The sequence below is a fragment of the Macaca nemestrina genome, unplaced genomic scaffold, assembly GCF_043159975.1.
Source record: "Macaca nemestrina isolate mMacNem1 unplaced genomic scaffold, mMacNem.hap1 Scaffold_44, whole genome shotgun sequence".
NCBI lineage: Eukaryota > Metazoa > Chordata > Mammalia > Primates > Cercopithecidae > Macaca > Macaca nemestrina.
Genome location: NW_027257673.1, coordinates 477,421 through 495,994, shown reverse-complemented (window position 1 = coordinate 495,994; position 18,574 = coordinate 477,421). Strand labels below are relative to the sequence as shown.

At 51.7% G+C, this 18,574-nt stretch overlaps 1 protein-coding gene across 18 annotated transcripts in view; it reads left to right on the top strand.

Annotated features, from left to right (window-relative positions):
* The first annotated feature begins 909 nt into the window (after window positions 1-909).
* The window catches only part of LOC139361334 (sterile alpha motif domain-containing protein 1-like), a 166,162-nt gene continuing 148,497 nt past the window's right edge, over window positions 910-18,574 (top strand). The window contains exons 1-5 of one of the 18 annotated variants that reach the window (XR_011618881.1): window positions 1,358-4,240; window positions 9,871-9,973; window positions 10,284-10,960; window positions 11,238-11,355; window positions 11,577-11,706. Coding sequence is in view for 3 of the 18 variants with exons in the window: in XM_071089964.1 (XP_070946065.1) it covers window positions 3,560-4,240; window positions 11,577-11,618 (723 nt within the window). In the remaining 15 variants the exon portion in view is untranslated. The other 17 variants (XR_011618884.1, XR_011618882.1, XR_011618892.1 and 14 more) reach the window with 17 other exon arrangements.

Here is an 18,574-nt window from a genome sequence, read left to right as displayed (position 1 = left end):
TGATGGGGATGACATTGAATCTATAAATTACCTCGGGCAGTATGGCCATTTTCACAATATTGATTCTTTCTGTCCATGAGCATGGTATGTTCTTCCATTTGTTTGTATACTCTTTTATTTCACTGAGCAGTGGTTTGTAGTTCTCCTTGAAGAGATCCTTTACATCCCTTGTAAGTTGGATTCCTAGGTATTTTATTCTCTTTGAAGCTATTGTGAATGGGAGTTCATTCATGATTTGACTCTCTGTTTGTCTGTTACTGGTGTATAAGAATGCTTGTGATTTTTGCACATTAACTTTGTATTCAACTATTTCTAAGGCTAAAGTCCATTGCCTTCGTTGCTCTCAATAGACTCTTAAAAAAGGCTAAATTGGGCCACGTGCAGTAGCTCTTGCCTGTAATTCCAGCACAATGGGAGGCTGAGGCAGGTGGATCACAAGCTTGGGAGTTCAAGATCAGCCTGGCCAACATGTGAAACCTCTCTCTATGAAAAATACAAAAATTAGTAGGATGTGGAAGCACACAACTGTAATCCCAGCTACTCGGGAGGCTGAGGCAGGAGAATCACTGGAATCCAGGAGGCAGAGGTTGCAGTGAGTCAAGATCATGCCATTGTACTACAGCCTGGGTGACAGGGTGAAACTCTGTCTCAAAAAGAAAAAAAAGGGGGGAGTTGGCGAGCTAACACTTGAAATGGTGGTCCAGAGCTCTTAAATATGTCATCTTTGTAAATCTGAATATATTTACTAAAATATTTTAATCAGATCATTTTCTGATTATAAGGGATAATGCAATTTATGGTAACTCTAATTTATTTTAGCCTATTTTATAAAGTTTATAAAGTTCAACAACCATTTTTATTTCAAATCAAGATGTAGTCTCACCATGTTATCCAGGCTGACCTTGCTCTCTCTTCCCTGTTTCTCAGGGGCCTACATGCTTCTCGGTCTGGCTGAATGTCTTCAACACAGATCGCTTCCCAGTCCCTCAGGGAAACACTCCTCGGAGATCCCTGTCCTGAGGGTCTCTCTCTCCAAACCTGTTTCTGCTGGCTTGGGCGGGTTCCATGACCCTGGAGCTCTTGGCTTCCATACGTGTCTCCAACAGGGAAGCTGTCTTGCTCTCCCTGTTCCACCTCAAGGCTGCGTGGCTTGCCTAGCATGAGCGGTAGGCAACCGTGACTGGCCTGGTCTTCGTGTGTGGCATTTACCCTCTGCATTTACCGTCTCATTCTTGAGGGACAGCCTCTCCTCTGCTCCTGGGTGGACTGACTCCCTGAATCTTCTGGCCCACTAGAGGATACCGGGCGTTCTTTGATTTCCCTTGGAATGGATGGACAGGTCCCTTGGGACCCTCTTCACCGGGCACAGGCCTAGACACCGCTGTTGGTTTCGCCGTCGCCCCGTATGGCCAGGCTGGCACACATTCCCATCGTCGGCTCGAGGACACGCCAGTGCCACGCGAGGGGTCACTGGCTCCGCCGCGGAACCGCCCCTGTCCCTGTTTGCATGGGTCCTGGAAGGCAGTAGCACCCTGCAGGAGCCCCGGGGGTTTTGCAAGTGGGGGCAGGCCTCCGCTCTTTCAGAGGGGGAGGGAGGCCGAGGGTTCATGGGTCTGTGAATTTTGAGCTGACACCATGCCTTAAGACCCAGGGGTTGATTCTGTGCTACAGGGAAGCCCCGCCAGCCTCAGCAGATGATGGCGAGCCCATCCTTTCTCACCGGGAGGGGTCCAAATTCCAACTGAAGAGGAGCCCTGAGACCCCAGCAGAAGCCCTGAAGCTCCCCATCTACCGGTGGAAGTCGGCTCAAGGAGGTCCTGAAGACAAGACTCCGGGGATCTTGGTACTGGGATGCCCGCGGCCGCTTCTCCCACGCCGCCACCTGCTGGTGCCCGGATCCAGCGAGCCGCCGGACCTCCCCCAGCCCAAGCACACACGCACCCTCCCACCCCATTCCCGCCCCGGCGCCCCGCGCAGCCGCCCTTGTTTAAAGGGGCCGCAGCCTGACTTACAGGTGGCTAGAGAGGGTGGGCCCGAACCGGCAGGGCCAATGCGCGTTCGCGAGGCGCCAGCGCTACTCCATTCACAGTTGTCTTAGAAACCAGCCCCTGAGGCGTGGCAAAGCAGGAGCCCTCCGTGGCGGTGCTTGGGTGTCGGGGCTGCGAGCCTCCTGCCTCACCTCTCCACGGGGTCGACAGGAACGTCTCCGGACGGACGCCGGGAGTCGCAACGCGCCGGCCAGGATGACAAAAGCGCAGGCGGAGTCCGGGGGAAGCGGCGCGTCGTCCCAGCCTCAGGCCTGCCCGGACGGTGTTGGGGTGAGTCTCCCCAAGAGTCTTGCCCCCGTGATCTCCACGACAGGTCCGCCCGCCTGTCCGTGGGCTGCTCTCTCCCCCGAGGGGCCTTCACGCGCAGAGCGGGAGCCTGCAGCGTCAGGGGGGCTGTGTGCCTGCGGGGGCTGCGTTTCTGCACCGCTGCTGCCGTGTGAGTGTGTGTGTCTGCGTCTCTCCCATCCTCTCTTGTCTCTCTGGCCCTCACTCTCTGTGTGTGTCTTTCCCTCTTTCTGCCGGTTCGTGTGTGCGTGCCCGTGTGCGTGGGTGCGTTCGGACGAATGCGCCCGGTGCGCCCAAAGGCGACTTCTTGCGCGTCGGCCTGGCTCTGCCGAGCCTCTTTCTTCTGCCTCTGTGCCTGGGTCTTGCGGCGGGCTCGTCAGTGGTTTTCGCCGCCGTTCCACTTGGGGTCCCTGAGGACCTCGGCCGCGTGAGGAGATGCGTCTTCCCCAGCAGCAGTGGAAATCTCGTTACCCTTGCCGAGCGGACTCTCTCCTGGGATCAAGATAACCACAGTCCAGCCAGGGCCAAAAGCCCCAGAGGAGCTCGTCGCCCTGCAGGAGAGGAGCAGACCCGCCTCAGAGGAGACGCTTGGACCTTTTCACGGCTCTTCTCTGAGAAATGAAGCCGCACCACGGCAGAAGCTTGAAGAGGAAGCCGGGAAGGGGAGATGCCAGGCCTCCCGGTCCCTGGAAGGCTGGCCTCTCCGGACAAGTCAGCCGTTGGGCAACCCTCCCCTTAGGGCCGCGGCGGTGGCACCGGGCAGTGTCGGGCCTGGGCTCAGGGATTCAGGGATTCATGACTCCCTGAATCTTCTGGCTCCCTCCTGGATCCCAGGCGTTCTTTGATTTCCCTTGGAATCCACGGGCAGGTCCCTTGGGACCCTCTTCCACCCGGGCACAGGCCTGGACTCCGCTGTTGGTTTCGCCGTCGCCCCGTACGCCCGGGCTGACACGCATTCACATCGTCTGCTCGGGGATCGGCCAGTGCCACGCGTGGGGCCAATGGCTCCGCCGCGGAACCGCCCCTGTCCCTGTTTGCGCGGGTCCTGCAAAGCAGAGGCAGCTTGCCGGAGCCCCGGGGCTTTTGCAAGCGGGGCTAGGCCGCCGCTCTTTCGGAGAGGGAGGGAGGCCGAGGGCTCGTGGGTCAGTGAATTTTCGGCTGGCACCACGCCTTAAGGCCCCAGGGGATGATTCTGTGCCGCAGCGAGGCCCCGCCTGCCTCAGCCGATGATGGCGAGTCCATCCTCTCTCACCCGGAGGGGTCCAAAATCCCATCTCAAGAGGAGTCCTGAGACCCCAACGGAGGCCCTGAAGCTCCCCCTCCACCGGTGGAAGTGGGCTCAAGGAGGTCCTGAAGACAGGACTCCGGGGGTCTTGGGACTGGGATGCCCGCGGCCCCTTCTCCCACGCCGCCCCCTGCTGGAGCCCGGATCAGGCGGCCGCCAGGGCTGCAGCGGCAGCCCCCAGCGGGCCCCCACCCCACCCCCGCTCCCCCCCGCCCCACCGCGCACACGCCCCCTCCCACCCCATCCCCGGCCCGGCGCCCCGCGCAGCCGCCGTTGTTTAAAGGGGCCGCAGCCTGACTTCCAGGTGGGGAGCGCGAGTGGGCCCGGCGCGGCAGGGCCAGTGCGCATGCGCGAGGCGCGAGCGGCCTCTCGCGTCACAGCGGTTCCCACGGTTGTCTTAGAAACCGGCCCCCTGAGGCTTGGCAAAGCAGGAGCCCTCCGTGGCGGTGCTTGGGTGTCGGGGCTGCGAGGCTCCTGCCTCACCTCTCCACGGGGTCGACAGGAACGTCTCCGGACGGACGCCGGGGGTCGCACCGCGCCGGCCAGGATGACAAAAGCGCAGGCGGAGTCCGGGGGAAGCGGCGCGTCGTCCCAGCCTCAGGCCTGCCCGGACGGTGTTGGGGTGAGTCTCCCCAAGAGTCTTGCCCCCGTGATCTCCACCACGGGTCCGCCCGCCTGTCCGTGGGCTGCTCTCTCCCCCGAGGGGCCTTCACGCGCGGAGCGGGAGCCTGCAGCGTCAGGGGGGCTGTGTGCCTGCGGGGGCTGCGTTTCTGCGCCGCTGCTGCCGTGTGACTGTGTGTGTCTGCGTCTCTCCCATCCTCTCTTGTCTCTCTGGCCCTCACTCTCTGTGTGTGTCTTTCCCTCTTTCTGCCGGTTCGTGTGTGCGTGCCCGTGTGCGTGGGTGCGTTCGGACGAATGCGCCCGGTGCGCCCAAAGGCGACTTCTTGCGCGTCGGCCTGGCTCTGCCGAGCCTCTTTCTTCTGCCTCTGTGCCTGGGTCTTGCGGCGGGCTCGTCAGTGGTTTCCGCCGCCGTTCCACTTGGGGTCCCTGAGGGCCTCGACCGCGTGAGGAGATGCGTCTTCCCCAGCAGCAGTGGAAATCTCGTTACCCTTGCCGAGCGGACTCTCTCCTGGGATCAAGATAACCACAGTCCAGCCAGGGCCAAAAGCCCCAGAGGAGCTCGTCGCCCTGCAGGAGAGGAGCAGACCCGCCTCAGAGGAGACGCTTGGACCTTTTCACGGCTCTTCTCTGAGAAATGAAGCCGCACCACGGCAGAAGCTTGAAGAGGAAGCCGGGAAGGGGAGATGCCAGGCCTCCCGGTCCCTGGAAGGCTGGCCTCTCCGGACAAGTCAGCCGTTGGGCAACCCTCCCCTTAGGGCCGCGGCGGTGGCACCGGGCAGTGTCGGGCCTGGGCTCAGGGATTCAGGGATTCATGACTCCCTGAATCTTCTGGCTCCCTCCTGGATCCCAGGCGTTCTTTGATTTCCCTTGGAATCCACGGGCAGGTCCCTTGGGACCCTCTTCCACCCGGGCACAGGCCTGGACTCCGCTGTTGGTTTCGCCGTCGCCCCGTACGCCCGGGCTGACACGCATTCACATCGTCTGCTCGGGGATCGGCCAGTGCCACGCGTGGGGCCAATGGCTCTGCCGCGGAACCGCCCCTGTCCCTGTTTGCGCGGGTCCTGCAAAGCAGAGGCAGCTTGCCGGAGCCCCGGGGCTTTTGCAAGCGGGGCTAGGCCGCCGCTCTTTCAGTGAGGGATGGAGTCCGAGGGTCCTGCACGCTTTTCGGTCTGTCTGAATGTCTTCAACATGGGACAGTTTCCATTTCATCAGGAGATACTTCCTAGGCGTCCGGATCTTGATTGCTTTCTTCTCTTGTGGTATTTCTATTTGGTTGGACCGGTTTTATTACCCTGGAGCTCTGGACCTCATACCTTTCTGGGAGGGGGGACTTCCATTGATCTCCATGTCTCGAGTGATTGCTGCCTGGTTTGCCCGAGACCAGCGTGATGCGACCCCTCCGTGGCTGACCTTTGCCTGCCAGGAAAGGCAATGTTGCATCCCTCCTGTAATTTTTCGCTTATTTCTGAAATCCTTTCGGTTCCCCTGCTCCTGGGCAAAGTGCCTTCAAGCACTGAATCTTTTGACTGCCACGATTTCAAGTCTCCCAAGGGATTGGGTTTTGCTGGTTGTCAGGGGAGGTGGTGTCAGGGGAACCACCTGGTGGTGGGCTGTTTGTGGGGTATACTTTTTCAAAACGTCTCGGCCCCTCTGGCAGGCATCCCTGCATGTGGCTTGGACTCTAGCACAGGTCCTGTCTCACAGGTTTTCAGGTGTGCTTGGCTTTTCCTCAACTTTGTGTGGGAGATCCCAGTGGCCCCTGGGCACATGCCTGGACCTCACTGTCTGCCTCAGCATCGTCCCAGATGACCTCAAAGACACACACTCACTCCATTTGCTCTTGGGGGAAGTCAATGCCATGTGTGTTCACATTGGCTCTATCTTGGCCTCGCCTTTGTCTCTTGTTGCATGTGTTGTGGAAAGCTGTGTCGGGATTTTGGAGTCCCCGGGCCTTGGAGACGAAGGTAAACCCCTGCCCTACTCAGGAAGGAGGGAGTCAATGGACCCATGGACCAGTTTATTCAGCCAACAGCAGGCCATGCAACTCTTGGGATCTTTCTGTGCCCCAACGAGGCCCTTCCGGCCTCACTACATTGTAACCCCATTCCTGATCACCCGGTCGGATCCATTATTGGATTCAAAGAGGTGTCCAGAGAGCCCAGCGGGCATCCCGAAGCTCCTCCTCCACCGGGAACCAAAGCAGAAAACCAATCAAGAAGGTCCTGACGATAGGACTCCTATGGGTCTGACCCTGGCTCTCGCGCAGGCCCCTCTCCTAGTCCTCTTCCCAGTCGCCACCTCGGACTGCTCCGCTGCTACCACCGCGGCCCCAGTCCCCGCGTCGCGTCGCCACCATTTTTTAAGGGGTCCCCAGCCTGACTCTCTGGAGCAAAGGGGGAGTCAGCCTCGCCAGTGCTCATGCGCGAGGCCTGAGCCGCCGTTTTGGTCACAGTGATTGACACCATTTCCTGGGGATGGTTCCCTGAGACTTGGCGAAGTAGGAGCCCTGTGTGATAGTGCGTCAGAGTCGGGGCTGAGAGCAGTCCTGGCCAGGGCGTTAACAGGATGGTCTCCAGAGACCGGGATTCACGGAGAACCAACCAGCAGGAAGAAACCTCAGGAGGAAGAAACCTCCGGCTGATCTCCGGGGAGGCAGCGCGAGATCCCAGCCTCAGGCCAGGATTCGTGGAGCGTCAAGGAGGCCTCTTTCCCAATCTTCACTTCACCTGCCACCGCCTCAGTCCCCACAGCCCCCGCTCCACCATATTTTTTTTTATGTAGTCAGTGTCTCACTGTCACCCAGTCTGGAGTGCAGTGGCGAGATCTCAGCTCACTGCAAAGTCTTCCGCCCGGATTCAAGGGATTCTCTTCCCTCCGCCTCCCGAGTACCTGGGATTAGAGGGATTAGTCAGAGTCAGGGCTAAGACCAGCTCTCACCAGGGGCATAGACGGGATGGTCTTGGAGGCCAGGATTCACGGAGGGTCGTCCAGGAGGAAGAAACCACGGGCAGAGGGCCGGGGAAGCAGCGCGGGATCCCAGGCTCAGGCCTGCACCAACTGATGGTGTGCCAGTGAGTCTCTTCAAAAGAGGAGAGGTTTGCTTGTGTGCCTGTGGGCTGCTCTCTTACCCACGGGTCATGGTCACAGAGAGCAGAACCCGGCAGCTTCAGGGGCTGCCTGGGAGTGGGTGTTACCCTGCCACTGCCATACGTCTTTGTGCATTTGTGTGTGTGCCTGCGTCTCTTCTTTCTCTCTCCTTTCTCTCTCTTTCGCTCTGTGTCCGTGTGTGTGTGTGTGTGTTGGGACACATGTGCCCTGTGTGCTGGAGGGTGGTATCTTGTACGTTGACCTTCCCTCTGGTCAGCCTCTTCCTGCGTCTCTGCCTGGGGCATGTGGCCGGTTGTCAGTCGTTTTTCCGCTGTTCCAGTTTGGGTTTGTGAAAGTCTGGAGGAGTTGGGGAGCTGTGTCTATCTGGTAAGGATTTAAATCACCTCTCCACCCTGAGAGGCCTCTTTTCTAGGATTAAGACCTCTACCCCCGAGCCAAGGGTAATAAGTCTCACCTGAGAAGTCATCATCTACCTGCAGGAGCGGAGCAGAGCGACCTCAAAGAAGATGGTTCTCATTCCTCTCTCTCTTTCATCTCATTGAGAAATCTAGCCACAGGGTAACACAGGTTTTGAAAAGAAGGGAACGGGACCATGGCAAGGATCTGTGAGTGTGCAGGCTGTGTTTCACATATCATTAAACATACTCTAGTGAGTGTTTTGCAGATAGCTGGCATTTAACTTTGTTTTATTGAATCAAAGAAAGAAAAAATGCTGAGAAAAAAATGACACAACTTGCCTGCCAGTCCGTCTGATTGTTACAAATTTAATAGTAATTTTAATTTATCTCATGTAAAGGTCCTTGGCAGTGATACCTAATTTCCTAAGATAGCCTTGCTTTATTTGGTATGATTAAGATGTCATGCATATCAGAGTATCTGGAAATTCTTCCCAACTCCCTTGACATAATGATTAATCACATTTCCAAAATAACATAGCAAAACAAACAACAGAAAATCATTTGTTACTTAGTTCCTTCAAAATTTGTTTATTTAAGTTGTGGTTCCTTCATGTGCGAAACATTTTTATGCGTCTGGCACTCTTCCAGCCACAGATTTCATCTTAAACAACCTAAGTATTGAAATGTTTGTGCCCTTTGATTAATTTTTCCTACATAAATACTTTGATATAAAAGCTACATTGAGGCTGGGTGCAGTGGCTCACACCTCTAATCCCAGCTCTTTGGGAGGCGGAGGCCAGCAGATCACAGGGTCAGGAGATCAAGACCATCCTGGCCAACATGGTGAAACCCCATCTCTTCAAACATACAAAGAATTAGCCAGTGGAGGCTAGGCGTTGCTTCATGCCTGTAATCCCACACTTTGGGAGGCTGCGGCAGGCAGATTAAGGAAGGTCAGGAGTTCGAGATGAGACCAGTCTGCCCAACCTGGCAAAACCTGTGTCTATTAAAACTATAAAAAATTAGCCAGGTGTGGTGGCAGGCGCCTGTAATCCCAGCTACTCAGGAGGCTGAGGAAGGAGAATTGCTTGAACCCAGGAGGCGGAGGTTGCAGTGAGCTGAGATCATGCCACTGCACTCCAGCCTGGGTGACAAGAGTGAAAATTTACCTGAAAAAAGAAAGAAAGAAAGAAACCTTGTCTATACCAAAAATACAAAAATTAAACCCTGAAGGTCACGTCCGAATGAGAAAGACATTGTTTGGATCAAATCGTCTGACACTAAGGAATAGTGCCGACTGGCCAAGTGAGGTGACTCACACCTATAATCCCAGCACTTTGGGAGGCCAAGGCAGATGGATCACCTGAGGTCAGGAGTTCAAGACCTGCCTGACCAACATGGTGAAACTCCATCTCTACTAAAAAAAAAAGTACAAGAAAATTAGCCGGGCGTGGTGGTGCGTGCCTGTAAATCCCGGCTACTCAGGAGGCTGAGGCAGGAGAATTGCTTGAATCCAGGTGGCAGAGGTTGTGGTGGGTGGAGATCATGCCACTACACCTTAGCCTGGGCAACAAGAGTGAAAATCTGTCTCAAAAAAAAAAAAAAAAAAAGAATAGTGAAGAGTTAGGGCAGATTTATTTTCAGAGAAGCAGGGAATCTGGAATTTTGGGTGAAATGTCCCTATTTCCAGAAGCTGAAAATGCTCTCAAAGGTAAAATTCAAGTTAGCCTATATATCAAGCTTCTCCTTGTTCTATGTGTGAATAGCTAGTCTGTATCTTCACTTATGTATATTTAAAAATCAACCTTAAGAAGGCCCTTGGCCTCCATAATCCTTCCACATGGTAGCAAGAGCCCAGCCTCTGAGACTATGCTTCCTTCCCGCCTCCCACTGGAATGCCTTCCCCCTAATCTCCAAGGTATCAAACCGGTCAGGGACAGCTGAGACAACCCTACTTCTGGGAGTCCTCCCCAACCCCTTGAAGTCACAGGCATCTCTGATGTCCCTGCCCTTCATCCACATCACTGAACAATTAAGTGCACACATCTCTGTACTTCTATTTAAACCATTCCATATGTGTTTACAATTAACAACTTCATGAATGACTGCGGTATGGATGGAGCAGAAAGGAATGCTGAGGGAGGACTCCGGTTAGAATGAGCTGCTCTTCCAGGACTAGGAATGAACTTTCCCCAGTACCAACCAGGCAGCCTCCAGGGCAAGAAAAGGTAAGGGGATCCATCCTGTTGACAGCCAAGATGGAATTACAGGTAATTCTCACCTCTTTTTCGACTCTCAGTTGGAAACCCCCAGCCACAAGGTGAAGCACAATCCACTCCAGAGCCCCACAGTTGGGGCCGGGGATGTCACAGAAATCACTAGGGCAGCCAGTTCCCATCCGTGGGGGGCCAGACTGACCCAGCACCCTCAAGCTTTGCTCCAAACTCAGGCCAGGGAGTGAAGCCCTTGTCCCCAAGCCACAGAGTGAGGGTTTGTCTCTAACCCTGTGGGCTCCAGTGAAACGAAAATGGCCTGCAGGTGCCCACAGGAGAGCACCTGAGTTCTGACACAGCTCTACGGCTCCCAGCCTTCATTCCCATGAGTAACACAGGGACACACAGAGGGGCATGCTGACTGCCTATAGGGCACCCATGGAACACGGATGCACCCTGCAGATCCTGAAACTGGTCAGGTAATGAGGTACAGAGGTGTGGGGAAGACCTGGAGGGAGGCCTTACTGGGTGCCAACCAGCCTAACCAGCCGGGGCCACAGACCAGAAGTGCTTCTGACATTAACCAGACACAGGGAAGGTGTGTAGGATGAGTAGTAGAAGTGACTGCAGAGGCCTCTGGGGATTGTAGTTTTGGAGCTAGAGAGGCGGGAAAGCAGTTGGTTTTGCCCACACAGGGTGCCTCTGACATCTGCACAGCACACACAACCAAGTTTAGGAGCCTACTGTTAAGATGCCCAAGTGACATTGACAAGTTTCGCTGGGAGCCAATGAGGTCTGCTGACCACAAGAGCATCGCGGTACTGCTGAAGGATTCTGGAAAATGTGGTGGGGTTGGCCGGTATGCACTGACCTTCCCCTGAAGGTGACCTGAGCTCACCATGCAAGTCTCCTCCCTGGTGTGCCCTTCCCCGAGCAGATGCCAGATTGGGACAGAAGCAGCTCAGGGAGAGGCGATGCTTTGCCATGACTCCTGGTTTGCAGGTGACACTGGCCCTCTGTTGCCTACAGTAGGAGGGTGTACCAGGACAGGGAACCCCAAGGCTGTTTTCAGGAAGAGCAAGATTGGCTTGCAGCAAACTCCCGGAATGGAGATGGGGAGAGTCTTGTAGCATTTCCCCGGCATTTTAGGGGATGGAGCCTGGACCTGGGTGAACAGCAAAAGATCGCCTGGTGGTAGTGGTGGTGAGGCTGGGAGACTTGAGCCAGAAATTCCTGAGGATCTTTTTTTTTTTTTTTTTTTTTTTTTTTTTTTTGACAGAATCTCGCTCTGTCACCCAGACTGGAGTGCAATGGTGTGATCTCGGCTCATTGCAACCTCTGCCTCCCAGGTTCAAGAGATTCTCCTGCCTCAGCCTCCTAAGTGGCTGGGATTACAGGTGCCTGCCACCATGCCCAGCTAATGTTTTTATATATTTTTTTAGTAGCAATGGCGTTTTGCCATGCTGCCCAGCCTGGTCTTGAATACTCGACCTGAAGTGATCCACCTGCCTCGGCCTCCCAATGTGCTGGGATTACAGGCATGAGCCCCCAGGCCGATCTCATTTTTATCTTTTCTCTTACAGGTTTTTATTTTGTCTTTTTTTTTTTTATCTTACAGGTGCGGCTTGGAGGAAACTTCTGGAGGGTGGGGTGGTGCTGAAGAGGAGGCAACATTGTAACAGTTTTGTTCAACATGGGTGTTTTCTTTATGCATCAATTTGTATTTTTAAAGATATTACATTAAAATTTTGTTTATCTTGATTACTGAGTTTTTTTGGTGCCCCATAATTTCTCTATCCATAGTCCTGAGCCTTGATACAAAGTGAGGACCTGGCCTCTGGGCATCAAGCAGCCAGAAATTCCCTTAGGAGCTTTCTCTGAATTGTTGAATTGTGAGTGATTATTTTCCTTTCCTGACTTCCCTAATATCCACAATTTCCTCGTAATCATCCTCCAAAGCCACACCCACAAGGCACCTCTGAGACCTATCATGAAGCAGATATTCAAAAATTATTTGTAAATCTTCACACACCACCCCTGCCACAATGTCTTCCAACATCACTTTGCCTGGAGAATTAAAAAACAAGGTTTGCATGTTGAGTATCAGCCTCTCCCATTGGGTGGGTGTTTAGGAAGGAGGATCAGCCAAGAGTCTTATTCCAGCCCAGGTAAATGACCTTGCCAAAGATTTGATATCCACAAATGTGGAATCCTTGTAACAGAACTCAGTGGGAACCAAAGTCAGGCATGGGGCTGGGCTTTAAGGAGCACAAACGAAAAGGAAGGACTAGAAAACTTCAGAAAGGTACTGGTGGGGGATGGCGGGGTTGGGGGAATGGGGGACAGTGAGGATGTGGGACCCTGAGATAATCCGAATCCCTATGTGTAGACGTATGTGTACAAAGGCTGTAAAGAGAGACCCAGGCTGATGGGGTATCTGTAATCAAACATAATGTGGCAGCAGGTCAAGTGATAAGGGGACTCTGGAAAAACAGAACAAGCAGCAAAATGAGCAGTATCAAACTCCACAGAACTTAACCAACACCAAGACACTAAGAAAGGTATTCCAAGAAGGATCCAGGTGCCTGTGCAAAGACCAAGCAGTGAGCAGACGTGTGTGTTAGTGATTCCATTAGCATGAACTGAACATCATCTAATACAGCATCTCACAGTTCTGTGTGCATCAGACTTATCTGGGGGACTTGTTAAATACAGATTGTTGGGTCTCACTCCTAGAGTTTCTGGTTCAGTGTTTTGCGGTGCAGCCTGTGAGTCTGTATTTCCAGCATGTTATTCAGGTACTGCTAATACTGTTGGTCCAAGGACTTTGCTATGATCTAATTTAATACTAGGTTTGGGGAGGTACTAAAGAGCAAAGAAACAACAGAGGAAGGGACCTGAAGCCTGTAGGGGCTTCTCTGTAAACTCAAACATAAAAGGCTTCAAGGCACTCAAAGAGCATTTACAGCATCATGTCTACAAATACAAGATACCACGCAGGGAGTGCTCCATCAAGTAGAGAGATGAGCCCACTGAGTGTCCCTGTCTCAGTCTGTTTGTGTTGCTATAACAGAATACCACAGACCGGGTGATTTATAAGCAAGAGTTCACTTGGTTTACAGTTCTGGACACTGGAAAAGTGAGGGGCCTGCATCTGGTGAAGGTCTTGCTGTGCCGTCCTATGGTGGAAGGTGGAAGGGCAAGAGAGTGACCACATGTGAGAGGAGGGAGGGGGAAGGGAGAAAGGGAAGGAAGCCATCCTCATTCTTTTATCAGGAACCCACTCCCAAGACAACTAACCCCCTCTGCCTTCATCCATTCCTGAGGGCAGAGCCTTTATGACCTAATCGCCTCTTCATGGTTCCACTGGGCAGCACTATTGCATTACGGTTTGAGTTTCCAGCACATGAACTTCGGGGAACACCTTCAAACAGCAGCAGTCCTCGTGCAAGCCTTCCAGAAAACCTGCGTGCCTGGCACTCTGGAATCCCTCTTTTCCACCCCTTCTCACTGCAACTCTAACATCAGTTCCCTCATCATTTTCCATTCAAGCACAGGAAAGAACATAATCACTACACCCATTTTTTATGAACCATTCCTAAATTAAAATAATTCTATCACTCAAATAGAAATTTGCAAAAATAAATTTTCATTTTTGATATGAGTGAATATGAATTTGAATTTTTTTTCTTTTTTTTTTTTTTGAGAAGGAGTTTTGCTCTGTGGCCCAGGCTGGAGTGAAGTCATGAGATCTTGGCTCACTGCAACCTCTGCCCCCGGGTTCAAGCAATTCTCCTGCCTCAGCCTACCGAGTAGCTGGGATTATCAGCACCCGCCAACACGTCCAGCTAATTTTTGGGGTTTTTTTTTTTTGTTTTTTGTTTTTTGTTTTTTTTGAGATGGAGTTTCACTATTGTTGCCCAGACTGGAGTGCAATGGCGTGATGTTGGCTCACCGCAAACTCCGCCTCGCAGGTTCAATCGATTCTCCTGCTCAGCGTCCCAAGTAGTTGGGATCACAGGCATGCACCACCACACCTGGCTAATTTTGTATTTTTAGTAGAGACGGGGTGTTGCCATGTTGGCCAGGCTGGTCTCGAACCCCTGACCTCAGGTGATCCGCCCATCTTGGCTTCCCAAAGTGCTGGATTATAGGCATGAGCCTCTGCGCCCGGCCCTGAATATGAAATTCTGTATTAGTTTAATGAAAATTCTAAAATATATAGAAAGTAAAAATAATTATCAAAAGTGTTCAATGATGCAAAGCAACACATACCGTGAGATCTTATATCCTAAAATATATAGACCTAAATATGTTATTTTAAAAATCAGGCAGAAACATAAGGGGCTGTATAGACACCTTTCAAAATAAGCTTTCTGGCCGGGAGCGGTGGCTCATGCTGTAATCCCAGCACCCTGGGAAGCCGAGGTGGGGAGATCACCTGAGGTCAGGAGTTCAGGACCAGCCTGGCCAACATGGTGAAACCCCATCTCTACTAAAAATACAAAAATTAGCTGGGCATGATGGTGGGCACCTGTAATCCCAACTACTCAAGAGGCTGAGGCAGGGAGAACTGCTTGAACCTGGGAGGCGGAGGTTGTAGGGAGCTGAAACATGCCATTGTACTCCACTCTGGGCGACAAAGCAAGACTCCATCTCAAGAAAAATAATAATAATATTAAATAAAATAAAATAAGCTTTCTAGGTTGGGCACAGTGGAAGGTGGAAGGGCAAAAGACTCACCACATGTGAGAGGAGGGAAGGGGAAAGGGAGAAAGGGAAGGAAGCCTTTCTTTGGGAGGCTGAGGCGGGCACATCACTTGAGGTCAGGAGTTCGAGACCAGCCTAGCCAAAATGGCAAAACTCTGTCTCTACTAAAAAGACAAAAATTAGCCAGACTTGGTGGTGCACATCTGTAATCCCAGCTACTTGGGAAGCTGAGGCAGGAGAATCACTTGAACCTGGAAGGCAGAGGTTGTACTGAGCCGAGATCGCACCACTGCACTGCAGTCTGGGTGACAGAGCGAGACTCCATTTCAAAAAAACAAACAAACATAAAAACAAAAAACACGTTTTGCAGGGGTGTGGGGTAGACAGGAATCAAGGCAGAGAGAGCAGTGGGGATATACATAAAATCACCCTCCACAGCTGTGCTGTCCAATAAGACTCCACTACTTGGGAGGCTGAGGTGGGAGGATCATTGGAGCCCTGAAGGTCGAGGCTGCAGTGAGCTGAGATTGTGCCACTGCACTCCAGTCTAGGTGACAGAGTGAGACCCTATCTTCAAAAAAAAAATTAGATGGGCATGGTGGTGGTCAGGAACAGTCTGACCAACATGGAGAAACCCTGTTTCTACTAAAAATACAAAAGTAGCCAGGTGTAGTGGCACATGATTGTAATCCCACCTACTTGGGAGGCTGAGGCAGGAGAATCCTTTGAACCCAGGAGGTGGAGGTTGCAGTGAGCTGAGATCATGCTACGGCACTCCAGCCTGGCAACAAAGCGAGACTCTGTCTCAAAAAAAAAAAAAAAGAAAATATACAATTTTGGAGGGAAGTTTCAAAATCAATCAGTGAGCACCCCCCAGGTTTATCCTTATGTAAAGTGCCCCCTCTGCACATGCAGGATTAAATAAACCTTGAAAATATTATGCTACGTGGAAGAAGCCAGTCACAAAATACCACATGTTATGTAATTCCATTTAAATAAAATGTCCAAAATACAACAATACGTTGAGACAGAAAGTAGATTAGTGGTGGCCCAGGGTTAGGGGAGTTGGGGGGGAAATGGAGGGTTACAGGGTTTACTTAGGGGTCATGAAAATGATCTAAAATTTATTGTGGTGATGTTTGCACAACAGTGCAAATATACTGAAAACTATTGAATTTTGCACTTTAAATGGGTGGCTTCTGTGGTATGTTATTAATATTTCTCAATAAAACTTCAAAAAAAGTATATAGTGCTTGTGTGTCTTTTAATGTATTATTCCTCCAGAGTTCAGTCCACAGTTTTACACTTGATGAAGAAATTAAGAGTTTGTTTCTTCTTCTTTTTTTATTTTTTGAGACCGAGTCTCCCTCTGTTGCCCAGACTGGAGTGCGTTGGCACGATCTCGGCTCACTGCAACCTCCAGGCTAATTTTTGTATTTGTAGTAGAGACAGTGTTTCACCATGTTGGCTAGGCTGGTCTTGAACTTCTGATCTCAAGTGAGTCCCCCACCTTGGCCTCCCAAAGTGCTAGGATTACAGGCATGAGCCACCGCGGCTGGCCCAAGATTAGTTTCCGTTGTTTCAGATGCCCTAGGATCATTTTATTCTACCTTAATTTCTGACGCATCATCTCAGTGGAAATTTTACATTAGGTCCCAAAGTATTTTACTCTTTTTAAGTTTTTATCAGCTGGGTACAGTGGCTCACACCTGTAATCTCAACACTTTGGGAGGCCAAGGTGGGTATCAGTTGAGCCCAGGAGTTCAAGACCAGTCTCTGCAACATAGTCACACCCACATATCTACAAAATAAAATTTTTTAAGTAGGGGACATATTGGTGCATGCCTGTGGTCTCAGCTACTACATAGGCTGAGGTAGGAGGATCACTTGAGCCCAGGAGGTGGACACCGTGGTGGCCATGATTATACCACTGCACTCCAGCCTGGGTAACAGAGCAATACCTTGTCTAAAAAAATTATTTTTAGTTAGAATTTTTTTTTAGAAAACAAAGTATATACTTAGTGACTCGATACAAATGAATGACTTTGATAATCTAAAGAAACCAAAATAAATAAATAAAAACCCACAGCCATTCTTCTTATGTGAGTCTCTGGTGTCTCTGAGTTGTAAGAATTATGAATTATGATTAATAACAAATACGCATGACAAGGATTCAATAAGGGATAGGCATTAATAAATTGCAATGCACACTTACTGGAGTAAGGCCTTTAAAGATGTGCAAGAAAAAGAAAGAAAGAGAAAAGGCATTGAAAAACTGCATTGCCTACCAAAACGCTAAAGTTTACCTAAGTCCATTAATCAGCACACACACACACAAACACACACAAAAACACACATGCAATGGGTGTGTAAAATGGTCAACACAGTCTCCCATGAATGTATCCTCTTATTAATAGGTCTGTGGGGGTAAGAGATGAGGTTCTATAGATCCTGGTATCAGGGATGGGGAATCTGTGAGGTCCCTGGGATGAGAGATGAGGGTCTGTAGATTAGGGATGGGTGGTCTTTGGGATAGTGATGAGGTCCATGGAGTCAATGATTGTGGGTGTGTAGGGTCAGTGATGAGGGAATCTGGTGTCAGTGATGGGATGTGTGTGGAATCAATGAGAGAGTGTGGAATCAATCTGTGAAAACCAGACTTGTGGTGTCATCTCTCAGGCTGATGCGTCCTGATCTGTGTGTCAGTGGTGGAAATTCTATGGGGTCAGAGTGTGGCTGGCAGGTTCCTGCCACTGGGTATTCTGGGTCTGGCCAAGCGCACAGATTCCCTTACCTGGTCCTGGCTGGAGAGGCCCTTCTCAAGGACTCCTCACGTGAAAGGTGGGTTGGTGGTGGATTTTTTTTTTTTTTAAGGGACATTTGGCTTTTTCTTTTGGGTTTCGTTTTTACATTTAGAGACCACAGACACATGCAGCTTTTAGGAAGAAATTTTTGTCTGGGCGGTCGCTATGTCCTTTGGGCCAAGCTGTCTAATGAGGGAGAAGCTGACCATTCCCTCAGCACAATTCAGATCTAGAGGGTCACTTTAAGGTATCCCCACGGTGGCATGCAAGTGGCTTGTGGCTTTGGGTTGGAAGAAACAACTAAGAAAGTCCCAGAAGCGCTCCTCAGGCTGGATCTGTCCCAGCTGGAAGAAAAGCCTCCCTAACCCATCAGGCACCAATGGGAGATGCCTCTGGGCTGTGAGAGGCTGGCAGAGACGGGACCTGCAGACCCAGAGAGTTCGGGTACGGAAGCCTGTTACTGCCAGATGCTGAGGCGTTGTCATGGGAACCAAGGGCCTTTTGGGTCAGATCAGAGCCTTTCTCAGACAATTCTTTCAGTAACTGGGGAGCTCCTGTGCAGCACACACCCCTGTGAAGGCCTAGTGCTGTCTCCTGCAGAGTCTTCTTTGGTCTGAGAGCCACTTGTTTCTTACGTCCCTGCACTAATCTTGCCATCTGCTCCTACGTAGCCCAGGCATTTGCCCCATGCTGGTCCTCTCTTTCCTGACAGGTGGGCTGTCTCTCCAGCTTCTGTGAGGACAGTTCAAATTATGGAGGAGAGGGCAGGTGCAGGGCAGCAGTGCCAAGGGGAGTGTGGGTGAGTTGGGGGAACAGGGGCTCATTTTTCTTTGTAGCTCAGATTCCTAAGCCTATGCCTTTGAGAATCGGTGTCTTCCTTGCAACATTTCAACCTGAGGCTCTTGGGGAGAGGGCAGAGTTGGAGCCGGATGGAAGCGTGGTAGGGAGAGGGGTGGGTGTAGGGAACATGGAGAATGTATCAGGTGGTGTCTTTATTCCTGGCACCTTACTTTACCTGCTGGAGTTTCCTAGTCTGTTCCAGATGTACTCTCTTGACCCTGAAGGGGCCTGAGGGGAGATGTTGGCTGCCAGTATGGGTGAT